This window comes from Callospermophilus lateralis, chromosome 7 (assembly GCF_048772815.1).
Source record: "Callospermophilus lateralis isolate mCalLat2 chromosome 7, mCalLat2.hap1, whole genome shotgun sequence".
NCBI classification, from domain to species: Eukaryota; Metazoa; Chordata; class Mammalia; order Rodentia; family Sciuridae; genus Callospermophilus; species Callospermophilus lateralis.
Window position 1 is genome coordinate 2,635,404 of NC_135311.1, and position 24,850 is coordinate 2,660,253.

The 24,850-nt window shown below is 35.0% G+C and overlaps 1 protein-coding gene across 3 annotated transcripts; it reads right to left on the reverse strand.

The window, feature by feature from the left end:
• Positions 1–631: 631 nt before the first annotated feature.
• Positions 632–23,087, reverse strand: Hormad1 (HORMA domain containing 1). Of its 3 annotated transcripts, XM_076861742.1 has the most exons (15): positions 23,009–23,087; positions 21,748–21,808; positions 20,452–20,596; positions 18,663–18,726; positions 17,314–17,350; positions 14,801–14,821; positions 14,500–14,526; positions 11,807–11,874; positions 11,207–11,358; positions 8,792–9,051; positions 6,817–6,883; positions 6,666–6,742; positions 5,702–5,785; positions 3,321–3,392; positions 632–863 (listed from the first exon to the last, which is right to left on the reverse strand). In XM_076861742.1, exons 2-15 carry the CDS (start codon positions 21,778–21,780, stop codon positions 783–785), a joined length of 1,188 nt encoding a protein of 395 aa, XP_076717857.1. In that variant the 5' UTR covers positions 21,781–21,808; positions 23,009–23,087; the 3' UTR covers positions 632–782. The 3 variants fall into 3 exon arrangements, with proteins under 3 accessions (XP_076717857.1, XP_076717859.1, XP_076717858.1); XM_076861744.1 differs by lacking the exon at positions 14,500–14,526; XM_076861743.1 differs by lacking the exon at positions 23,009–23,087 and having other exon boundaries at positions 21,748–21,827.
• Between the last annotated feature and the right edge of the window lie 1,763 nt (positions 23,088–24,850).

Sequence of the window (24,850 nt, forward strand, 5' to 3'; positions counted from 1 at the left end):
AAGACTGGAACTAGGTCCCAGGTTTCTCATTAAAAGCAGTCTTTCACACTACCACTCAAAAGTTCTATGAAGTGTGCTCAACTGTTGCAAAATAATATCTACCGAAATGATCTCAAAATTAATACATAAACACTTTCTAATTAAATAAAAATTGGAGCCATGAAAGAGCCTACATACTGAACAACATTTTATTTATGCTGGTAAAAATATCAGTCTTTAAAAACCAGTCATCTTTTTTGTCCTATAGTAAAAAAATGTAAAAAAAAAATAGGTAAAGTACCGAATTTAAATTGTACATTATATATTACCATGTTAATACACTATTTCAAAGTATTGAAAAACATTGTTTAAATAACAACACAATGACAAATATCCAGTTAAATGGTAGTTTTAACATAGGTAAAAAGTGAATCCCTATAAAATTTTAATATGAAAATAAACATTATTTGCTTCAAAAATGGCTTTAGCGGGCTTAACAGTTAATATTTATTTTTGTTCACTAAAATGGAAGGTAGATCAATACGTAGATAATAAACAGAATAATTTTGGTATTTGTACTTTTGGTTTTATTCAAAAGTCCTCTTGAATTTATCTCAGGTTTACTAAGATTAAAGACAACAATACAATAGTTAGCTAGAAACTTCATTTTAGTGAATGAACTTCTTAAAACTACATATAAATGTTCAGAGGTAGGAAAAAATACACCTTAAAATACTAGTATAGCGTCTTTTAATTTAAATGTTGAGAAGAACTTTGCAAATGTGTAGTAGAAAAAGTAATTTTTACATATGTTCCTTTGGTTCACTAAATTTTCTCCTTTTTGGCACTGACTCTTGACTAGAAGAATCAAAGTGATGGAGAACCTGTCAAAAGAAGAAAACTACTTAGAATACTTTCCAGTGTAAGTGTAAATGTCTTTATCTTTTGTCATGTCTCTAAGGTTTCTTTAAAAAAAATACCTAGCATATCAACCATAACTATTTTCAACTATGGTAAGGATATCTAGGGTATTTAAAAGTAAGGTAAAATTTATTACTGAACATATATACATCTTTTTTTGTGGGGTGTATGTGGCCAATAGGGATTGAACCCAGAAGTGCTTTACCACTGAGCTACATCTTCAGACTTTTTTCATTTTTTAAGACCAGGTCTCACTAAGTTACTTAGGGCCTTAGTGAGGCTGTCCTCAAATCTGGGATCCTACTGTCTTAGCCTCTCAGGTTGCTGGGATTACAGGCAATTGTCACTGTACCCAGCTTATAAGTACATATCTGATGGCTGCTGAAAAGTAAATACTTTCAAAGTATAAGATCTACATTAAGGTTGTCATAGTGTTAGAAGATAGATATACATGGTATCTTCAAAACAGTCAAACATTTTGGGGTGATGAGAAGGGAAAATATTTTAATTTACAAATACAAAAACCTTCTACCTTGGCACTTCTGTAAGATTTAAATCATGTCTTGATTTTGTACTTCTGGTACTTAGCAGTGCCTGCTAGAAATTAGACACACACACACACACACACACACACACACACATTTTGTGCGTGTGGTATTTAAAATGGAACCCAGGACCTCGTGAATGCCAAGCAAACACTCTACCATTGAGCTACATACATATCTGGCCCTGGTGTACTCCTTTTAAGTGTACATGGAAAGATGAATTAGGAAATTACTAATAAGAGCCCCTGAGTTATTGAAGTTTGATTTTGATGGGAAAAGTTGGACTTACTATGCATAACAAATTTAATTATGATTTTGCCAAAAAAATGAGGCTTAATACATTTGGAAAAATTGAAGAACCAAATGTATTGATTGTCAGGTTATTCCATTTCATTCTTAAGTTATGTAAATTGAAAATAGCATTAATCAAGTATATTTGATATTACCTTTTTTTATGTGTAGTACTGAGGATTGAACCCAGGGGTGCTTTTTACAACTGAGTCACATGCCCAGTCCTTTCTATTTTTTTATATTTTAAAACATTTTTTTAAATTGTTGATGGACCTTTACTTTATTATTTGTATGTAGTGCTGAGAATCGAACCCATTGCCTCACACATGCTAGAGCCACAACCCCAGCCCTCTACTTTTTATTTTGAGATATGTTTTCACTAAGTTGCTGAGGGTGTTACTAGGTTACTAAGATTGGTATCTAACTTGTGATCTTCCTGCCTCAGCCTCCTGAGTTGCTGGGATGACAGGCATGTGCTACTGTACCCAGCTTTTAATATTACCCTAATTTTAATATTTGATTTTTAAAAAATAGTCTTTTTAAGTTTTTAGTTGTCTAATTCAAACCTACTAATGGTATGAAAATTTTTAGTTGAAAAAATATGAGCAAGTATCCCAAAAAAGACAAATACATTATCTGATTTGGTATAATAAAGTTCTGATTATGCAGCAACTATATACAATTTAGGTCAAGAAAAGTTTTCATTCTCCTGAGATACTAGAAAATGCTATATTTTTTGGTAACTTTCTAAAGTTTCTAGTTTAGTTTTGATCTGTAGAAAGCTCAGACGAATTTGTGATCCAATTTCAGTTCCATATAAACAACATGATTTGGATATTATGTCTTTTTTTTTTCATTCTATTCAAATTTTCCTGACACCAATTTTTATTTATCCTATAAATTTCTCTAATAACTTTAAATCATTCATGGAATGAGTCAACAGCTATTTACGTGGAAAATATCAATACACTGAAATACTGCATCTTATTTGATTATATGTGTGTGGGGGGGGGAGTGGAGGTGTGTGTATGTATGTGTGGGTGTGTATATACAAAAATATACATTTTTTTAAACCCAGATGCACTTTACCACTGAGCTGTATCCCCATCCCTTTTAATATTGAGACAGGTCTCTTTACCTTACTTAGGGCCTCACTAAGTTGCTAAGGCTGGCTTTGAACTTGTGATCCTCTGCCTCTGCCTCCAAATCACTGAGATTACAGGTGTGTGCCACCATGACTGGCTTGTATCTTATTTTAAAATCACCTCATTTTTAGAACAAAATATTTTTGAACAAGATCTGAATATCAGAGCTCTGAGGTCTATTCAGGGATATGGTCAAAATTTTTTAAATATTTTTTAGTTGTAGTTGGACACAATATCTTTATTTATTTATTTTTATGTGGTGCCGAGAATTGAACACAGGGCCTTGCACGTGCAAGGTGCGCTCTACCACTGAGCCACAAGTCCAGCCCCATGATCAAATTTATTATGTTAATCTATAGTAGTGATATTCTGATACTTGGCTTTTTAACATAGGTTGAATTTTATTCACAACAGGTATGAACATTATCATAAGACTTACTGTTTTCCCAGATTCAGGTTGACTTCTCTTCCGATTTTCTTTAGAAGATTTTACTGGTGGATTTCCATTTGCCTCCACAAAGATAGAGTAATTACTAATTGGTTATTTCTCAAAGAGCAACCAACAGTTGATTTTTCTTTAAATGAATGACTACATGCATTTCTTTAAAAAAACAGCCTTATTTAGATTAATTCAGATATTATACAATTAACTTATTTAAAAGGATACAACTAAATGATTTTAAGTATATCCAGAGTTGTACAAAAGTATCTCAATTTTAGAATATTTTCATCATCCTCAAAAGAAGCCCTAATATCCTTCAGTTAATACTGTTATTCCTCTATCCTCCCACCAGCCCTAAGGCTTTTCTTTCTCAACAGCTTTCCCAATAGTGACTTTAACATGAATGGAATCAGATGATATGTGAACTTTTGTGAATGGCTTCTTTCAATTGACATATTTTCAAGGTTCATCCAAGTTATTGCATTGTACGGTTAATTCCATTCCTTTTTATGGCTGAATATTTCTTTGTAGGATTTAAGACAATTCATTTTATCCATTCATCTGCTACTGGACACTTAGATTTTTCCTATCTTTCAGCTATTGTGAAAATGCTGTACATACAGTTATTAAAATTAATACTGGAAGATGGCAAATTATTAACTGACATAATACTATTCTTTAAAAGGACATATTTCTTTCCTCATGCTTGAATAATCCTTCCCAATGATAACCTCCTTTATATATTATCAAATATTTTAATTTCTTGACATTTCCTAGCCCCAATTCAGCCATGATTCTCAAAATTACAAGTATCCTAAGACTTCATCTCCCAAAACATGTGAAATTGAAGAAATGAATTTATGTCCTTAAAGTATCTTTTTTTTAGCATTTTTTTAGTTATAGATGGACAGAATACCTTTATTTATTTTTATTTTTAAAGGAGAGAAGCTAGTTTTTTATTTCACTCATTTATATTTTTAATATTTAATTTTTAGTTGAAGTTGGACACAATACCTTTATTCATTTATTTTTATGTGGTGCTGAGGATGGAACCTAGGGCCTCCATATGTTAGGCTTGCGCTCTACCACTGAGCCACAACCCCAGCCCTATTTGTTTATTTTTTTGTGGTGCCGGGGATCAAACCCAGTGCTTCATGCATGCTAGGCAAGTGCTCTACCACTGAGCCACAACCCCAGCCCCATCATTAAAGTATCTTAACGTTATATTACAAGGAAATCTTGCCTACTAATTTTGTAAAATGTTTGCCTCGCTTCTTATATCCTAGTAAAGGATACTCATCCTAAATGGAAGTTGGCTGGGAAGAACATTTTGCTGCTGGAAGTAGAAATTCTTGGCATTTCTTTATTTCCTATTGAGAATTTCCTATTCCTTTATTCCTATTGAGAATGTGGGGAAAAAAGACCCCCCAAAAGGGCACCATAATCAGTGGTGTTCTGGTAAAGATTTAACCACCAACTATGTGCCAGAAACAAACCCTGAGACATTTGTTGATTTCCAACCAGTCAATACTCTGTCCATGTCCAATATCAAGCTACCAACATGATATTACCAGATGAGGGGTTGGGAACAAATGTTCTAGCACACCATTGATAGAGTACCCTAACTTTGGATATATTATTTCATATTTTACAAATGCTTTTTCTTTACCCTTAATCTTGAGAGTATCTTAAAGGTATATACATTCACATATGCATTTCAAGATGAGGGTCTTACTAAGTTGCCTAGGCTGATCTCAAACTCACAACTGCCTCAGCCTCCTGAGTAAAAGGGTTTAAAAATGTACCATAGTACCCAGTTCAAATGTAAATTCCTATTTAGTATAATTCATACACAAAACTAAAACTGATTTTGTTTTTGCTTAAGAACATGACATTCATTTAGTATAAGACACATATATATATGTTAATCTTTTATGTATGTAAAATATTAATTTGTATGTCATTAAAAATACAATCAATTTATAAGATAGAACATGGGAATGTTCTGATAGTTTACCAAATTCCCTTGGGAGATTCTGAACAAGAGTATCACTCTCAAAGTTTTTCTTGGATTCTCCTCTCTAATGTACGTTCAGTAAAATTAATTATTCTTTCCTTTGTGCTTCTATGTATTCTATTAATATTTCTATGATAGTCCTATATCATTTCTTGTTTGCTTCCAATTACCAAACTTTCAGCTAAAATTAAGAACTATCTGTTAACTAGGTTATATCCTCTGCATCTAGTAAAGTACCTGCCATATAATAGGTACATATTAAATATATTCCAATAAATAAAATAGTAAAATAAACTCATATGTGGGGGGAAATTACAAGGTTAGAATGGAAAACAAACCTAAAACCTAAAAAGGCATTTACCATTTTATTCTGAAAGACTTTTCCACTTCTTGTTTTGCTTTCAGACACATCAAGTTCAGATGTTTTACTAACTAACTGCTCAACCTAGAAAATAAGTTACATAAAATTATATAACATAACAAAACACTTTCATATCATAATAAAATGGAGTCTAAAATTCAATCACATAAAATTTAGGGGCTTATTATATTAAGTTAATGAAAATCAATAATTTTGACTTGGCTTATACTGTTACAAACGGCACCAAAGTAAAGTTAGTAAGCTGACACTGTGCATAACTGACAATGTACTGAACTGAGACCGCTCAAATGATCACGAAGCACTACCCTTTCAGAAGATATGAACTTTAGCTCACTCCAATTTGAGAAAGGAGCTAGATAAAGGAAGGTAGGTAATTAATCATCAATCCATTATTTCCAAGTTCATATTATCTAAATCTGTTATTTCAGAATTTCACTGTATTTTACATGGAAAACAAAATTAAACATGTTCTGCTCCAAGGCAACAAAAAATATATTTTACAGTTCATATATAATACAAAGGAGGGTGGAATTAATAATTGCATAAGATTCTATCTAGCTCTTAAATTCTATGAATAGTTTAAGGTTTATTTAAACAAAATCATGTAATAAACTCAAAAATTTTCAACATGTAACAGACAGTTTTTGTTAACAATAACAAGTTCTAAATACTTATTTTCTAAAAGACCCAGAAAATAGAATATCTGAAAAATAATGAAAAATCAAATAGTCTTATAAACAACAATCTCTTTTTAATATATATATTTTTAGTTGTAGCTGGACACAATACCTTTATTTATTATTTTTATGTGGGCTGGGAATTGAATCCAGTGCCTTGCATGTGCTAGGTGAATGCTCTATGGCTGAGCCACAACCCCAGCCCCATAAGCAACCATCTTTAAAAAACAAACAAATTAAAAGTTAGATGAAACTTAAGTTTATACCTGAGAATGAGAAATTGAAAGATCTGGACTTTCTCTACACCTCATAATTTCATCTTCCTCACAAACCAAATTTGGTTCTGTAAGAGAAAAAAATGTTAAAATAGTATAAAATTAAATTAATAGTTAATCTACATTTTTGTTAACTTCTTACCTCCAACTTCAGAAACTCCAGAGTTTTTTTTCCGCTCTTCCATTTTAGTTTCAAAGTCAAAATCATCCTACATAATTATGTGAAGAAAAAAAAGAACACATTTCAAAAAAAAATTTAAAAAATTGTGAAGTATTTATGAACAAATTTATTTTATGTGAAGCCTACATATAAAACTATTACTTTGCTCACTAGAAATAAAAGTAATCCTAGAATTTATATCACAAGGCAAGTTATTGATCAAAAAAAAAAATATATATATATAATATGTATATATTTCGAGAGAGAGAGAAAGAGAATTTTTTTAATATTTATTTTTTAGTTTTCGGCAGACACAACATCTTTGTTTGTATATGGTGCTGAGGATTGAACCCGGGCTGCACGCATGCCAGGCAAGTGCGCTACCACTTGAGCCACATCCCCAGCCCAATATATTTTTCTTTACTTTGTACTACTATTTTTCTTCACTTTGAAAGATTGCTTTAAGGACAAATGATAAAAATATACAACTTTCACTAAAATGCATGATGATTCCAAGAACCTTTAAATTTTATTATATGTATTACTTGAAAGCACTGAATGAGACATGTTGTACAATATGCTATCACTTCTGTACATCTAGAATTTTCTTTTTTTTTTGAGAGAGAGAATTTTTTTTTAAAAGAAAGAATGAGAGAGAGGGAGAGAGAGAATTTTTTTTTAATATTTATTTTTTAGTATTTGGTGGACACAACATCTTTGTCTGTATGTGGTGCTGAGGATCGAACCCAGACCGCACGCATGCCAGGCGAGCGCGCTACCACTTGAGCCACATCCCCAGCCCTCTAGAATTTTCATACAATGTTAGGATATACTCTGAGTATGCCTCAACTTTCCTCAGGAAGTTATTAATGAAGGATAAGCTCAGTCATGGTATGATAGATATATCAACAGGTTTAAAGTCCAAATTATAATTATTGTTCCCTTTGTGACATATGTGAAAGAGATACAAATATTTTAAAGAATGCTACAAAAATCCCAGCCATATTTGTGTTTAAAGCAAGACTAGGATTTAGGCTTTAGGAAAAAGTTTTCTTCTTTGAATTGGTTGAAAATTTAATTTTCTATTTGTACAGATGTGGCCACAGAGCCTAGTTCAGAATAGTGATCCTCTGTACATAAGTACTACAGTCATCATTTTGAATGAAAAGAATAAAGTAATGACTTTCACTTTTTTTTTAAGAAAGAGTGAGAGAGAGAGGGAGAGAGGGAGAGAGAGAGAGAATTTTTTTTTTAATATTTATTTTTTAGTACTTGGCGGACACAACATCTTTGTTTGTACGTGGTGCTGAGGATCGAACCTGGGCCGCACGCATGCCAGGCGAGCGCGCTACCACTTGAGCCACATCCCCAGCCCATGACTTTCACTTTTGCTGGGAATGAGGCAACCAAAAAGGCTCTTTTATATTTTTCCCATTCACTCAACCAATACTGAGAATACAATCTAAATGCTAGACACTAAAGGATTATAAAATGTACAAGACACTTTTCCTGCCTTGCAGGAATTCTAAGATGCTTCAGGATCGTGACTTTACAGGCTCTGGAAAAATTAAAGTACTGGCTATACAAGTACTTAGTAGGGATATTGTAGAAAGGATTCTATCATTAGTTGGGGAACTGGATAGTACAATGGTTTTCAAATTATGCCCTATAATCCTTGGGGTTTCCTCAGAGTTCATTTCCAGAGCAGGTGAGGTGATGAGTGGCTGGGCTTCCAGGACTTTAATCAGAATAGTGTTTTTAAATTCTAAGAATAATGTTTGGACCAAGGTAAAAAATTTTAAAACTACAGACCTAGACTTTAAGGTCCCTTCAAACCTTGAGTTTATGATGATAATACAGTACTCATACAAATATTAATGAAAGCTATTAAATTCCTTTCTCAGAATTAAGTCAAACATCTGTTACTATTGTACTTTGTAACTTTTTAAACACTCACACTTATATAATGTTCTTGGTCATCTTCTAAATCATCTTTGTCCATTAGGATTTTTTGAAGTGGTGTTTTCAATTGTTTTGGTGACAGTATAGCTGAATCAATATTTTCCATTCGTTCTTTCTCAGTGGTCACTTTTACTTTGAAGGTGTGAAAAGGTGTTGGGACTTCTCCCACATTTAAGTACATAGGCTCCCCTTCAAATATTACTCCTTCACAATCACCATCCTTAAAACCAGGAGGCTGGTAGTCTGGGGGTGTAACTGAAAAAAAGTTAAGTATAAACTGTCCTGTTAAGATTGAAAAAATTTTATTATTAAAATACACATACAGATTAAACGTCAAAGAGCAAAAAGGACATAAGGACATAAACTGAAAAATACAAAGTCATCCTCCTACTATTCACATTTTTTGGTACCAGGGATTGAACTCAGGGGCACCTGGCCACTGAGCCACAACCCCAGTCCTATTTTATATTTTATTTAGAGACAGGATCTCACTGAGTTGCTTACTGCCTCACTTTTGCTGAGGCCGGCTTTGAACTTGCAATCTTCCTACCTCAGCCTCCCAAGCTTCTGGGATTACAGGTATGCACCACTGCACAAGCCTGTGCACATTTCATTTCCTAAAGGTAACTTTTCCTTCCTTTCCTTCCTTCCTAGGACTGAAGGTAGGGACACTCTACCAGTGAGCTACATCCTTGGTTCTATTTATTTATTTATTTATTTATTTGTTTGTTTGTTGTGCTGGGAATCAAACCCAGAGCCTTATGCATGCCAGACACACATTCTACCACTGAGCCACAATCTTAGCCCTTGTTCTTTTTATTTTTATTTTGAGACAGGTTCTCACTAAAGTTGCTGAGGCTGACCTTAAACTTGTGATCCTTCGGCTTCAGTCTTTTTTTTTTTTTTTTTTTTTTTTTGCAGTTGTAGTTGTAAATGGACAGAATGGGGTTTTTTTTGTTTATTTTTTTTATGGTGCTGAGGATTGAACCCAGTGCCTCACACATGCTTGAGCATTCTTCCACTGAGCTACAGCTCCAATCCTGTCTCAGTCTTTTGAGACTCTGGGATCAAAGGAATGGGCCACCATGCCTGTGTAACTTTTAGCAAATTATTTTTCATCACTGATTTGGTTTCTTTATCTGTCAAATGAGGAAAATAAGTTACCTACCCTCATAGATTCACTGTTTATAAAACAAATTAAAGCATTGTAAAATGTTCAGAAGAGAACTGGCAGAGTTAGTATTTTCTAAATGTTGTTATTATAGTTACCTTATGTTCTACAAAACATTATGAATGTAATAAAAGAATGTTTCATATTTACACAGGTTTTAGGAATTGCATGTCTTTAAAAAACAAAATGAGACATATCATTCTGTACCTAGTTCTTATTTTTTATTGTTTGGTACTAGGGATTGAACCTAGGGGCACTTAACCACTGAGCCACATCCCCAGCCTTTTTAAATACTTTATTTAATAAAGACAGGGTCTCATTGAGTTGCTTAGGGCCTCACTAAATTGCTAAGGCTGGCTTTGATCTTCCTGCCTCAGTTTCCCAAGTCACTGGGATTATAGGCATGTGCCACCACACCTTCTTCATTTAATAATCTTAAGACAATTTACCAGAACATCCTTTGTTACCACTTGTACAGTATTCTATTCTATAGATGTATCATTATTTATTTATTCATACCCAAGAAAGGACACTCAAGTTGATTCCAGTTTGTTCCTCTTTTAGTCAAAGCTATAATGAAAATTCTTATAAATATATAGTGTTACATATACAAGTATATTCTCAAATTTTTAACTATAGATCTTTTAATTTAAAATTTTGATACTGCCAAATTGTCTTCTGAAAATGTTGCACTTATATGCATTCCCTCAAGAATGTATAAAAGTACCTGCTTTCCCACACCTTTGTCAATAAAGGATTTACAAATTTTACCAATTTGATAAGTGAAAATTGGCATATCACTGTTTTATTTCCTTAATTATGAGGCAAGTTATACATTAACATGTTCCTATCACTAGAAAAGTATATTTTTATATATTTAAAGAAGTGTAATTCTGGCAACTTGGGAGACTGAGACAGGAGGATCACAAGTTCAAGGCCAGCCTGGCCAACTTTGTGAGATTCTTTCTCACAATAAAAATAAAAAGGGGCAAGGGTTGTGGCTCAGTGGTAGAGGGCTCTGAGTTCAATCCCCAGTACAACGAAACAAAAAAATGAAAACAAAAGACTATTTTTTTCAAATCTTTCCTTTTCAAATAATGCTGTTGTATGCAAAATTTATAATTTCAAAAAATATATAAAAATTTAGGTGCTAAAAACATTTGGAATGGCACTCAAACTGTTTTAATAATGGTATAGCACACAGGTACTGACTAAAACAGGACATATTGCAAATAATACCTTCATCGTAGTAAAAAAGTTTCATGGTCAAACAAACATCATTAGGTAAAGGTCCCAGATTTTGCATTAGAATATAAATCTTGCGAATGAGGAGAATACTTGCTTTCTTGGTATCGGCAGATGACATGTTAGATTCACTGCTTTGATTTTTACTAGAAGAGAATCAGATATTAATTTCTTTCATAAAACTTGTGGCTTCTAATATCATAACTTCACATTTTAACTAATTGAGACTCTTATTATAGCACCATGTTAAGCAGAAAGTTACTATAAAATGTGTTTTAATGTCACTATTATAAAATTTTTAAATCACTATTAATCTCATTATTATAATCCCACAGTTAATTTTATGTAATATGCATTTTATGTAAGGTGATTATATTTCTAATCACTCAAGTTCTTCTTCACAATTGAAAATAGAATATAATTAGCTATATAATTTTCTTTGTAGCTACTCCAAGTCACTACTCCATTTGTATAGTCAAATCTTGGTGGCTAATTAGGGGTTTGACAAATTTTAGGATTAATACTGAAATTTAGTTTTATGGTATTAATGAACAAATAATCTGTAAAATTAAAAATAAAACTACAGAACAGTACCTTATAAAGTCCATGATTGGTCCATTTTTTGTGTACTTGAACTTAAACTGGTAACATTCTGAAATTGTCTTAAATAGAAAACATTGCCATTATGTAACTGCCAAATAGTTATATACTGCTTTTTTATGACTCTTAACATTTAGTTAACAGTTTTTTCCAACATGTTGACCCCTATTGGTCCATTGACACTCTCAAGTCTTCATAGTCAATTCCTATGATCTGGATTTTGAGTTTTAGTCTAATTCTCCCAGTCACTGCAATGTGTTATGTGTATCAAGTGTTAAGAACTCTTTAGTAAGCAGGTAAGAGAGAGATAATACTTCAACAGAATGTGTTCCCCAAAGTTCTTGTATTAAACACTTAATCCCTGCTGAGAGGTGAGATTTTTAAGAGACTTAGGTCCAGAGGGCCTTTATTAATGGATTAATGCTGTTATCTCAGGATATATTGCAAATAATACCTTCATCGTAGTAAAAAAGTTTCATCTATTGTGGTAGTAGGTTCCTGATAAAAGGATGAGAGTTTGAGCTTTTTTTTTTTCCCCTATCTTTCTGTCTCTTTGGGCTTTTTCTTCCCTTTCTTTGTCTCTTTGACCCATGCTTTCTTGTCCTTCCATCTTCCACCATAAGATAATGCAGCAAGAAAGCCTTTACCAAATGCCAGTGGCACCTAGATCTTGGACTTGCAGTCTCCAGAATTGCAAAAAATTAATCTCTCTTTTCTTATAAATTTTCCAATTTCAAGTATTCTGCTATAGCAGCATAAAACATTAAGACACTGCCATAGCCAGGTGTGGTAGCATATGCCTGTAATCCCAGTAACTCAGGACACTGAGGCAGGATGATCACATGTTCAAGGCCAGCCTCAGCAATTTAGTGAGACCCTGTCTTAAAATAAAAAATAAAAAAGGGTGGTGGACTTAAGAGTGGCCCCAGGTCCAATCCCCAGTATCAGATGAAAAAAAAATTATTATGGTTTGAAAGTCACTATTAGAACTCAGAACTCAAACTGAAATTTAATCCTCAACCTGAGGTATTAAGAGGTGGGACCAGGAAGATCCTTTAAAAAGGGATTCGATTACGAGGCCTCCGCCCTCATGAATAGATTGGTCCATTCATGGGTTAATGGATTAATGGGTTAACAGATTATCTCCAGAGCTGGTCTGTTATAAAAGAGAGTTTGACTCTGTCTCTTGCATGAGACTGTCTCTTTTCATTATTTGATGAGTGTGCCACCTTAGGATTCAACATAGAGTCCCCAACAGCAAGAAGGCCCTCATCTGATGTGGCCCCTCAATCTTAGATCCAAGTCTCCAGAACTATAAACTGACTAGGCCTTTATTCTTTTACAAGTATCCCATTTTTGCTATTTAGTTACAAAAACAGAAAATGAACTAAGATATACACTAAGCACAGGGTTTAAATCTTTACCATACTGTAACCATATGCAAGCCATTTAAACTTTGTTTTCCAATCTAAAAAACAGTTGGAGACAGTACCTAGCTAATTGGTAATGGTAAATTTTATCAAATGGGATAATTTATACAAAGCCCTTAAAATAAAGTTCCTGACATACATTAAATATTCCATAATATTATTAGTACATCAGTAAAGTTGTTTATTTACTGATAGAAAAGTACACAACTATAAAACATATGGTAATAAACATTTTCAGAACAATTAATTAGTTTTCTGAACAATCAACTAATTTATATCCTTTGCCCAAATCATGTGCTTTGTCACTATGGGCGTATATTAAGCATTGATAGCCAGCATGAATATCAGAGAAGATATATTCCTAATCCTCCTGAAGCTTGGAATACTTTTCTTTCTTTACATGTCAGCGCTCACATAAAGAAAGGAAACAGTTCTCTTTTTTAAAAAAAATAATTTTATTTATTTATTTATTTATTTATTTTTATGTGGTGCTGAGGATCAAACCCAGTGCCTTATGTGTGAGAGTATTCTACCACTGACCACAAAAAACCAGCCCCCCCATCTTTGTTTTTTTAATAAGTTTAAATCTGCTTTTCCATGACTGTGTGAAACATTATATTTTAACACCTGTAATGTAATGGTTAAGCACTTAGAGACCATGGACAAGAAACCTTGTACCTAGATTTCCTAATCTATACAGTGGAGATGATAATGGTAATTACCATATGAAGGCTATGATGAATAAATGAAAGTGCTCACAAAGTCTAAGAACAGGCACTATTATAAAATATACATTCAGTCGTTCCCTCTTGTTTTTTATCTTCTCATTTTCCCTTTCATTTCTTGTTCTGCCTCTCTCCTTTAACTGTAGTAGATGTGCCTCAATTGAGATGAATAGTCAAAGTTTAAGGATGAGTTCATTTTTTTTCAAAACTCATGTCTTTTGATAATTGCAGATAAGGAATATTGTAATTAAATAAGAGTCAGGCAATTTAGGTCATATCTAACAGTTTGTAAGCTTTGTGGGCTAGGATCAAGTTACATAATTTCACATAGTAACTGTATTTATCTGTTTAAACAGAATGATACAGGCCCTGACTCACTTCAGAAGACCTTTACAAGGTTTAAACATGAAAATACATACAAAACATGTTGATTAAAGCACAATTAAAAGCATAAAATATAAATATATTGTAGTTTTGAGTTATTTTTGATATTAGAAGCATTATGTTTCTTTACTAACTCAAGAACACGCACCTGAGGGTCTTCTGGATTGGTGTATACCTATTTAAAAATAATTTATAGTTGAGTTATCTGAGGTTAAGTATTCAAGAAAAAGTAAATTGGACATTTAAAGTAAAAGTATTAAGTGAACTCAGCAAAGCAAAACAAAACCAAAAATGACCACCCAAAATATTAGTTTATTACTTTTTTCCCATTGAATAGATCAGTTGTTTGAATAAAGTGACATAAACAATTAATAGTTTTAGTGTCATTAATAAAGCCAGACTAAATTGCCAGTTTTTAAAAAAATAACATACAACTTAAAAATACTTACAGCTAGAACGACCATCCTTAGCTGAAATACAACAAAGAACAAAAACCTTATTTGTATCCTATAAAATAGTTTTTCATGATGGAGCACAAAAATTCTGTGAACTAATTCAGGAGCTGGAAAAGTAGCTTGGTTATAGAGCAAAAGCTTAATATGTGAGTGGCCCTGGGTTCAATCTCTAGCATCAAAATATCTAAAACAAATAAATACAAAAAAACTTTGTCTTATTTATTAAAGATACACTTTATATCATTATCTGAGACAACACTTTACCTATGCTTCTCTATTCCCCCAAATATCTATTTCTGCTAGATTTACTGATGGCTGAAATTCATGTCAGCATATTATTTAATTGTTTTAAGAAAAACAGGACATTACTGCCAGTTAGAAGAAAAATATGTATTGTGAAACAACATGTTAAAAGTTAGCAACATGAGGGGATTCTGGGGCTCAAACTCAAGGCCTCACGAATGCTAGGCAAGCACTCTACCATTGAGTTATAACCACAGTCCCTAAGTACTGATTGTGAAAAGAGCAAAAGTAGAGAGCTCAGGGTCCTCTGCATTTAATAAAGGGGAGAGGCTTTGGAGACCATAGGAACAAGAACAACAAAAGGGCTGGGGATGTGGCTCAAGTGGTAGCGTGCTCGCCTGGCATGCGTGCGGCCGAGGTTCGATCCTCAACATCATATACAAAAACAAAAAAGATGTTGTGTCTGAGGAAAACTAAAAAATAAATATTAAAAAAATTTCTCTCTTTCTCTCCTCTATCTCTCTCTCTTTTTTTAAAAAAAAGAACAACAAAAAATCATAGAAATTATTCACCTAACTGATCTACCAAAAAATCTAGAATCATCATTGATTCTATTTTTTTCCTTATATTTCACAACCAATTCTTCAACCAATCCAATCAGTTCTACTCCCTTATCTATTCTGAATCTCCTCTTCTGTCATCCTAAGTCATCATTAGTTCTCATCATTACTATAGTAATATCCTAAGTGCTATTCCTCCTACTCCCAACATTATTCTCCTTCTATACATATTCTCTAAACAGTAGATAGAACATAAATCAAATGATGTTATGTTTCTATTTAAAATCTTCAATGACTTTTCTTTGCCTCTGAAATGCAAACTCTTTACCTATATAACATTGAATGCTCAGACTCAAAATTATTTTCTAAGGCTCATCTCATGCCATTCTCTCCCATGGCACAATTGCTCTCCAGTCATTACGACCCTCATTTTTTTCCTGTAACTCAAATTGCTCTATAATTCTTTGCTGATCATCCAGGAATATTCTCTCTCCAAATCAATGTCTGGCTGATTTCTTCTCATTCAGGTCTCAGTTCAAAAGTCATCTCCTCAGAGAAGTTCCTCTGATTATCCCATCTAAAGTATGTTCTCTACATTTATCACATACTTTTCCTAAAAAAATTAATGGCATCTAACACTATTGGAAAGTATCTATTGACTATTTTCCTACTATAAAAGGGACCCTCTTTGTTTTGTTGACCACTATTACCTTACCCTGGTCCTACCTAGAATATGTATCTTGCATATAGTAGGCACTAAATATTTACTATGCCTTCATGAGAAAGGTTAGGGACTATGGATAAAAATTCACCCTCACAATTTTGCTAGAACTGGATCTCTTTTTAGATGTAGTATAAAATTACATTAAGTATGTAAAAAGGCTTAGTCTATTTAAAAAAACTTCATTAAAATTTCACTAATTCAGAATTTGTTGGGCTGGGGTTGTGGCTCAGTGGTAGAGCGCTTGCCTAGCATGTGTGAGGCCCTGGGTTCGATCCTTAGCACCACATAAATAAATAAAACATAGGTATTGTGTCCAACTACAACTAAAAAATAAATATCTTTTAAAAAGTATTTATTCTTAAGTTTTATATGGACATAACATCTTTATTTTACATTTATGTGGTGCTGAGGATTGAACCCAGTGCCTCGTTTACGGTAGGTGAGCACTCTACCACTGAGCCACAACCCCAGCCTCATAAATATCTTTTTTTAAAAAATAAATTATTTATTTGTAGTACTGGGGATTGAACTAGAAAAACGAACTACTTCATTTTTGAGATAAACCAGGGCATATGAGATAAGCACCCTATCACTGAATTACATCTTGAGGCCAAGGAAATTTGTTTCTGAACCCTAATTAAGAAATAACTTATTAAATTATTAGTGTAAACAAGATTATTGTAAAATGCATGTGAAACTAATAAATGGACTATAAGTTCATTAATTCTTTAAGTTAATATGTGCTACTAGTACCAATGAATATTAATTAACCAAAACCAGCTTGGCAAAGTTTCTTTAGTATTAATTACATTAGGCTTAAAATGAGTTGAAGATTAGGTTTTAAAATATTCAAATGTTCAAACTTTTCAGTAACTCAAACCGGCCTATGCCCAAGTTAATTTAATGTTTTACTACATGTCAATTCCTATTAAATTTATAGAATATAAAATAAAGAAGTAAATTTGTACTGAAAGACTTACATATTTTTTCTGTAAAGCATCATAGCATCCTAGCATCCTAAAAAAACCAAAAATTGATTTTAGATTAAATACATTTCTAGAAAATAGATATTTTCATAAATCTCTATACTAGCTCATTACTAAATAATACCCAAATTTCTTTATTTTTTTAGTTGTAGGTGGATACACAATATCTTTATTTTTATATAGTGCTGAGGATCGAATCCAGTGCTTCACTGATGCAAGGCAAGCACACTACCAGAGCCCCAGCTCCAGCCTCCAAATTTCTTATTAAAGCACTCTGCTATGTTTTTTGTTTTTGTTTTTTTTTTTGTTTTGATATTGAGGATTGAATCCAGGGGCTCTTTGTCATTAAACTGTTTCTAGGCCTTTACTTTTTTTTTTTTTTTTAATTTTAGACAGGTTCTTACTAAATTGCTGAGGCAGGCTTTGAAGTTCCTCTAGAGTTGCTGAGATCAGAGGTGTGTGCCACTGTGCCCAGCAAAGCAATCTTCTTATCAAAGAGCTTAAAACAAAACAAGAAGATGAATAGGTTGGTACACATCTGTAATCCCAGTAACTCAGGAGGATGAGGCAGGAAGTCTACAAGTTCAAAGCTAGCCTCAGCAATTTAGCAGACCCTGTTTCAAAATAAAAAATATAGGGCTGGGGTTGTGGCTCAGTAGTAGAGCACTCGGCCTAGCACGTGCAAGGCCCTGGGTTCGATTCTCAGCACCACGTTAAAAAATATAAATGAATAAAGGTATTGTGTCCATATATTTATATATATATATATATAAATAAGATTAAAAAAATAAATAAAAAATATAAAGGGCTGAGGATGTGACTCAGTTGTTAAGGGGGCCCTGAATTCAATCACTGGTACCAAAAAGAAAAACAAAACAAAAACCAAGATAAAACATAAGAAACAATATGGCAGAAATATAAAATGATGATGGGGATGGAAGGCAACTATAACATATGTGACAGCTATTTACAGGAGCGACAATAAGAAAATGAAGCTCCTCATTTCAGGCATGAAATAAAAGAAAAATTAAATGCATAAATCCAAAGATCTGCAAAAACCATACCCAGTGTTGGGGCCGGGGCTACAGCTCAGTAGCAGAGCACTTGCCTAGCATGTGTAAGACAATGGGTTCAATCCTTAGCATCACATAAAAGAAACAAAGGCATTCTGTCCATCTACACCTACAAAATACATTAATAAAAAATTTTTTTAAAAATGTTACCCAGTGTTAATGGGTTAATCACAAAAATCTGGTTAAACACTGAAAGGTATTTAATGTACATAAAAATGTGATTTTGAAAAATCATTATTTATCTTTAGGAATTTTTTTTTTTTTACTTACCACTTCACTAACTGTGTTGATCCTGGACAATTTTTATCTTCTCTCAGAATTTTGACACAAAGATCTAAATCCAAAAAACAAATAAACTCAAGAGTTATAGTATAAACTGGCATGTTATTTTTATTGCCTTAAAATAGCACAAGAACATACACTACCACAAAGTTTTCAAGGCTAACCTTTAACTTGTGATCCTCCTGCCTCAGCCTTCCAAGTTGATGGGATTACAGACTTGTGTCACTGTGCCTGGCCAAAATGTTTTTTATCTATTTACTTCATCATTGTAAATGTAATGTCAGGTGAAATTACACTAGAGAAACTGAAAAAAATTTTTAAAAGTAAGTTTTTTCAAAAGTATTGAATATACTTCTTTAAAACCCACTTAGAGGGCTGGGGGTGTAGCTCAATGGCAGTGCAATTGCCTAGTATGTGTGAGGTCCTGGCTTTGATCTCTGCACTTCAAAAACAAAATAAAACAAAACAAAACAAAAACCATTTAGTTGCCCAAACAAAAAACTTGAACATGAATGTGGTGTCATATATGACAGCCAAAGAGAGAAAACAACCCACATGTTCAACTGTTACAGCCACTTATATAGTCACTGAATAATGCTTGAGGAATAAAGTACTAACATATGCTACTGGGGTTGTAACTCAGTGGTAGAGTGCTAGTTTAGCATGTGTGAGGGTACTGGGTTTGGTTCTCAGCACTGCATATAAATAAATAAACAAAGGTCCACTGACAAATCACACTAAAAAAAATATTAAAAAGAAAGGCAAGCCAAAATAAGCATGTATGGTGGGGGGCTGGGCTGTGGCTGGCTCAGCGGTAGAGCGCTAGCCTAGTACATTCGAGGCCCTGGGTTTGATCCTCAGCACCACATAAAAATAAATAAATGAAATAAAGGTATTGTGTCCAACTATAGCTAAAAAATAAATATATATTTTTAAAAAGCATATATGGACATCATAAACATTAGGCTAAGTAAAAGAAACCAGTCATGAAGGACCACATATTATAGGATTCCTTTCATGTGAAGTGTCTAGAATAGGTAAATGCATAGATCAGAAAGCAGATTGGTGGTTGCCTATGACTGGGAAGGCAGGGGGAAAGACAATAGTGACTTAATGGGTATGGAGTTTCTTTTGGGGGTGATGAAGATATTCTAACATTGACTGTGGTGACAGTTGCACAATTTGGTGAACATACTAAATAAATTGTACACTCTAAATTTGTGAATTATTGGATATATGAATTATGTTAATAAAATTTCTACTAAAATCACAATCTCTAAATCAAAAGTTACAGTTGTAAGGGCTGGGGATGAAGCTCAGTGGTTGAATGCTTGCTTAGAATGTGTGAAGTCCTGGGATTAATACCCAGGACCAAGGAAAAAAAAAGATAGTTTAAGAGCAAACCAAGGAGTCTAGGGTTGTAACTCAGTGGTAGAGTGTTTGTCTAGCATGTGTGAGGTACTGGGTTTGGTTCTCAACACTGCATATAAATAAATAAACAAAGGTCCACTGACAACTAAAATATTTTTTTTTTAAAAAAGGCAAGCCAAAATAAAATCTTTTTCTTTTTTGTACTGGGGATTGTATCCAGGGGTGCTTTACTACTGTACTACATCCCCAGTTTTTATTTATTTTTTAACTTTGTTTGAGAAAGGGTCTCACTAAATTGCTAATGGGGGCCTCAAACTTCCAATCCTCTTGCTTCAGCCTCCCAAGATGCTGGGACTACAGGCCCAGCCAACAACATGTTTAAAAGAAAGTCTTAATATTACATTACCATCTAGATATCTTGTTCCATAAGCACACTCGGGAAATATTCCTCTCAAATACGTGATGCAGGATACTGAAACTGCTAACAGTCTCTTCACTAATACCAAAGACTGCTGCTCAGTTGATATCTTACTGGGAAATACCAAAGCACTCTACAATTCAAAGGAAATTAAAACACCTTATTTACATTTATTGAAAATAAAGTTTCCTTGCACTTAAGAACAGATCTAATTTTGCATAAACTTGATGATGTTCTCCCTATGAATTCCTCCCCATAGTGTTTAGAAATCCTGGGAATATTGGAATAGGTTATATAAAATGTAAGGATGTACTAGAGTAACCGCATAAAGGTACATGCAAAAAGTACTTAATAATCTCCTTGCAAATTAACTGTAAATGCATAATACAGGGATAGATAAGATTTTCTCTTTAGTCGTTGACTAATTTAATATAAGCTAACTATAATGCATCATCCCCCAAATGACAATTTTATATTTTTCTTTTGAGTCATGAATATTTTCTAGTAGTAGACTGGTATGAACAATAATTTCATCAAAACAATTGAACAGCATTCATTAATACCTACTGTAAATTAAACTTGAGCCTATAATGTAAAGTAATATACCAAATATATCACAGAATTCTACATTAGTTGAAAATTTTAGCAAATTTCTTTTTTTGGTACCAGGGATTGAACCCAAGGGCACTTGATCACTGAGCCACATCCCTAGCCCTATTTTGTATTTTATTTAGAGCCTCACTGAGTTGCTTTGTCCCTTGCCATTGCTGAGGCTGGCTTTTAACTCTTTTTTTTTTTTTTGTATTAGCTACACATGACATTACAACGATCTTGGCAATTCATACATTTGAATCAATTGGGGCATAATTTCTCATTTTTCTGATTGTACAGATTGCAGAATCACATTTTGAGCAAGGTTCTCATTTTGAGCCATTTGATAGCAAATCTCACATAAATGGATTATTAAAGTAATTTGTTTATTTAGTGCTGAAGATTGAACCCATAATCTGTACATACAGCAATCATAATGTCTATTCTATTCTGCTGCCCAGCTTTTAACTCTTGATCCTCCTGTCTCAGCCTCCCAAACTGCTGGGATTACACGTGTGCACCACCGCACCAGCAAATTTCTTCTATTCTTAAAACAGGTATTATTAAACCTTCAAAAATAAAGTACCTAAGGCTTTAAGAAACAATAAAATCCATATATGTGTACTTATATGCATATGCATATCTACACACACACACACACACACACACACACAGAAATAAAAGAATTCATACCATGGAAGTCCTCTGCAATTGTGCAGTGGCCATCTTCTAACAAAATACTTTAAATTCAATCCTGTGACACAAATATTAATTTCAGAATTTATTAAATTTATTAAAAAGAAACATAAAAATTCCCATAGTCTGTTGATTGCTAAGCACTTGCTCTACCAGGTTATACTCTACCCCAAGAAACTAGGTTTTTTCTTTTTCTTTCTTTCTTTTTTTTTTTTTTTTGGTGTGTGTGTGTGTTTAGGTGCATCTCCCTATGTTGCCTAGGATGGTTCTGAACTCCTGGGATGAAATGATACTTCTGCCTCAAGCATCCCAAGTAACTGGGATTACAGGCAAGCACCATCATGACCAGCAAATAGAAGAAAAAAATAAATTTAGCTCTTTTTACTTTTTATTTTTGAGACTCAGTCGCACTAAGTTGCCGAGACCTTCCCTCAAGCTTTTGATGTTCCTGCTTCAGCCTTTCAGGTGCCTGGAATGACAGGTGGTCACCACCGCGACCCAACTAGAATTTTAAGAAGGAACAAAAATTCTGATTTTTCTTCACGATATAGTATTCAAGCATTAACGATGTTGGTCAGGTTTACCAGTCATGAAAAACTATCTCTGGGAAGCCCTTTTTAAAATTAAAACATGTGGTGTCGCGCGCCTGTCATCCCAGCAGCTCAGGAGGCTGAGGCAGGAGGATCCAGCTCAGCAAAAGCGAGGCGCTAAGCAACTCAGTGAGACCTGCCTCTAAATGAAATTCTAAACAGGGCTGGGATGTGGTCAGTGGTCAGTGCCCCTGGGTTCAATCCCCGGTACAAAAAAAAAAAAAAGTATATCTAGCTTCAAAATATTCGCATCAGGTTTCTTTCAATGGCTTTAGAAAGGCGTGTGGCCGCCCCTGCGGACGCCCCAGGAGGGCAGCGGGAAGGCCCTAGGCGGCATGACCCAGTCGGTTTCTCAGTTACAGCGGCCCAGGGCCGGGGACGTGGATGTCGTTTGGCAGCAGTTCTGTCTTTCCTGCAGACAGAGCGGCCAGAATCGCCGGGCTTCGCGGGGTCTGGTCACGGCGGGGCTGGCCTTCAGGCTCCTCGAGCGCGACCCGAGGCGCCCGCGTTCGCACGCCCTCAGGGGCCTCTCGCGAAAGGAGCAGGGGCACACTTCCCCCGTGTTTCGCCATGAAGACCTCAAGAAACTTAAAAGTAGGCCGGCGGCGACAGAAAAAAGATTAAAAGGTAAAAACACAAAACCAAGAACAAACACACATATATATTACGTAACGTCTGAGGGTAGTACGCCGGCGACCAGAACCTCACTGCCCGGCACGCGCTCTGACACAGGCGCATGCGCTCTCCTTCAACGGTCGCCGTGGCGCTACAGCGGCGCTTGGACTCCAGAACGTCGCCTTTCCCGCCAGGGCTGCGCAAGGCGCTCTGGGAACTCTGTGAGCCGGAAGTCCGCCGCGGTAGTCGCGGCCTCCGGCGGCTCTGGGCGGGTAGCCAGTGGGATGGGGTTAAGCAGAGGCACGTGGCGAGCTTTCTCTGCATGTTAGTGGCGCTGCCATGGCCCAAATGACGCCAGCCACCGTGTAATTCACCCCTCCGTCTCTGGTTGTTTTCGATGGCGCCTCGACTTCCCAGCTTCTCGTGTCTTCAGGAAGGCAGTTCCCCAACAGTTCCCTACTTATAGTTTCCACCGAGTTGTAATTGTGGACAGCTCCTGGCGTCATCTACGTCTCATTTACAAACAAAATCAGACGGGGAAGATAGTTGCAGTCTTTCCAGGAGCACAAGATCCTTACTTTACACATTCTTACATATCCAAATAAGCGGTGTTGCTGGTATAAACGACATAGATTTTGATGTCTTCGTTATGAAGGAAGTGATCACCCCAATATGAATATATTTGTACGTGATCATTTACGCAAAAGAGACTAGAATCCTGTTTCCAGGATTAAAAGTAGTGAAGACCTTGATCAAATAATTATTTTGCCTTACATTTCTCTCACATTTATTTGGCAACAGGGATTGAACCCAGGGGTACTGAACCACGGAGCTACATCCCCGGTCCATTTTTACTTTTAGTTTGAGACAGGGTCTCCCTGAGTTGCTTAGGGCCTCGGAATCCTCCTACCTACCTCAGCCTCCCCAGCCAGGCATGCACCACCGTGCCCCGTATTTTTTTCATGTTCAAAGTTTACAAAAGGTTTTCTCATTTACTGTCCTATTCTTGGCTTGCCCTGTTACCACAACTTTGTGAGGAAGACACTGGTATTGAAGTGGCACCCCCTTCTCCACAGAAAAGCCCTCTTCACCATGGCTGACTTTAGGTCAGCAAAAGAGTCTCTGCAAAAAAGTTCAATGGAGATAAACTTCCTGTCGCCCTGTTTACTTGGGCCACTGGCCTGGAAGATACCAGCACTCCAGGTGCTGGACACCCCTTACTAGTTTTTCACAAACTATCCTGTATAGTTAGTTTGTAGAAATGTGCAAACAAGGCCTCTGGTCTTCAGCTGGGATTCACAGAGATGTCTACATTTTTCTTTTTTTTTGGAATTTTTTTTAATATTTATTTTTTAGTTTTCGGCAGACACAACATCTTTGTTTGTATGTGGTGCTGAGGATTGAACCTGGGCCGCACGCATGCCAGGCGAATGCGCTACTATTTGAGCCACATCCCCAGTCACAAGATGTCTACATTTTTAAGATAAGTTACAAATGGGCTCCATGGTAACAGTTGGCAGTGGAAGAAAGAAAGGGGAGATGAAGCTCTCCCCTTCTCAGGTGTTGTCCTTGAAGAGTTAACTTGCCCAGAACAGTGAAAGAGAAGGCTGCTTTTATGTGAACTTCTGCAGACTGAATTTCTGAGCCCCTCCATTACACACTGGGTATTAAATTCTGAAACTCCCTGAACTCGGGGTTCAGGGGATTGATTGATTACAGCAAAAGCTGTGCCCTCTGAACCTGGCTGCAGCCAAATAAAACTGTTTCCTGCTGTCTTTGGTGCTTTGCCTTGTTTGTCCCTACAACAGTATTGCCCCTAACTTATTTTCCTCTTTCCTTCATTCCTTTTTCCTCCCTCCCTCTCCCCTTTCTTTCTTCCTTCCTTCCTTTACTCT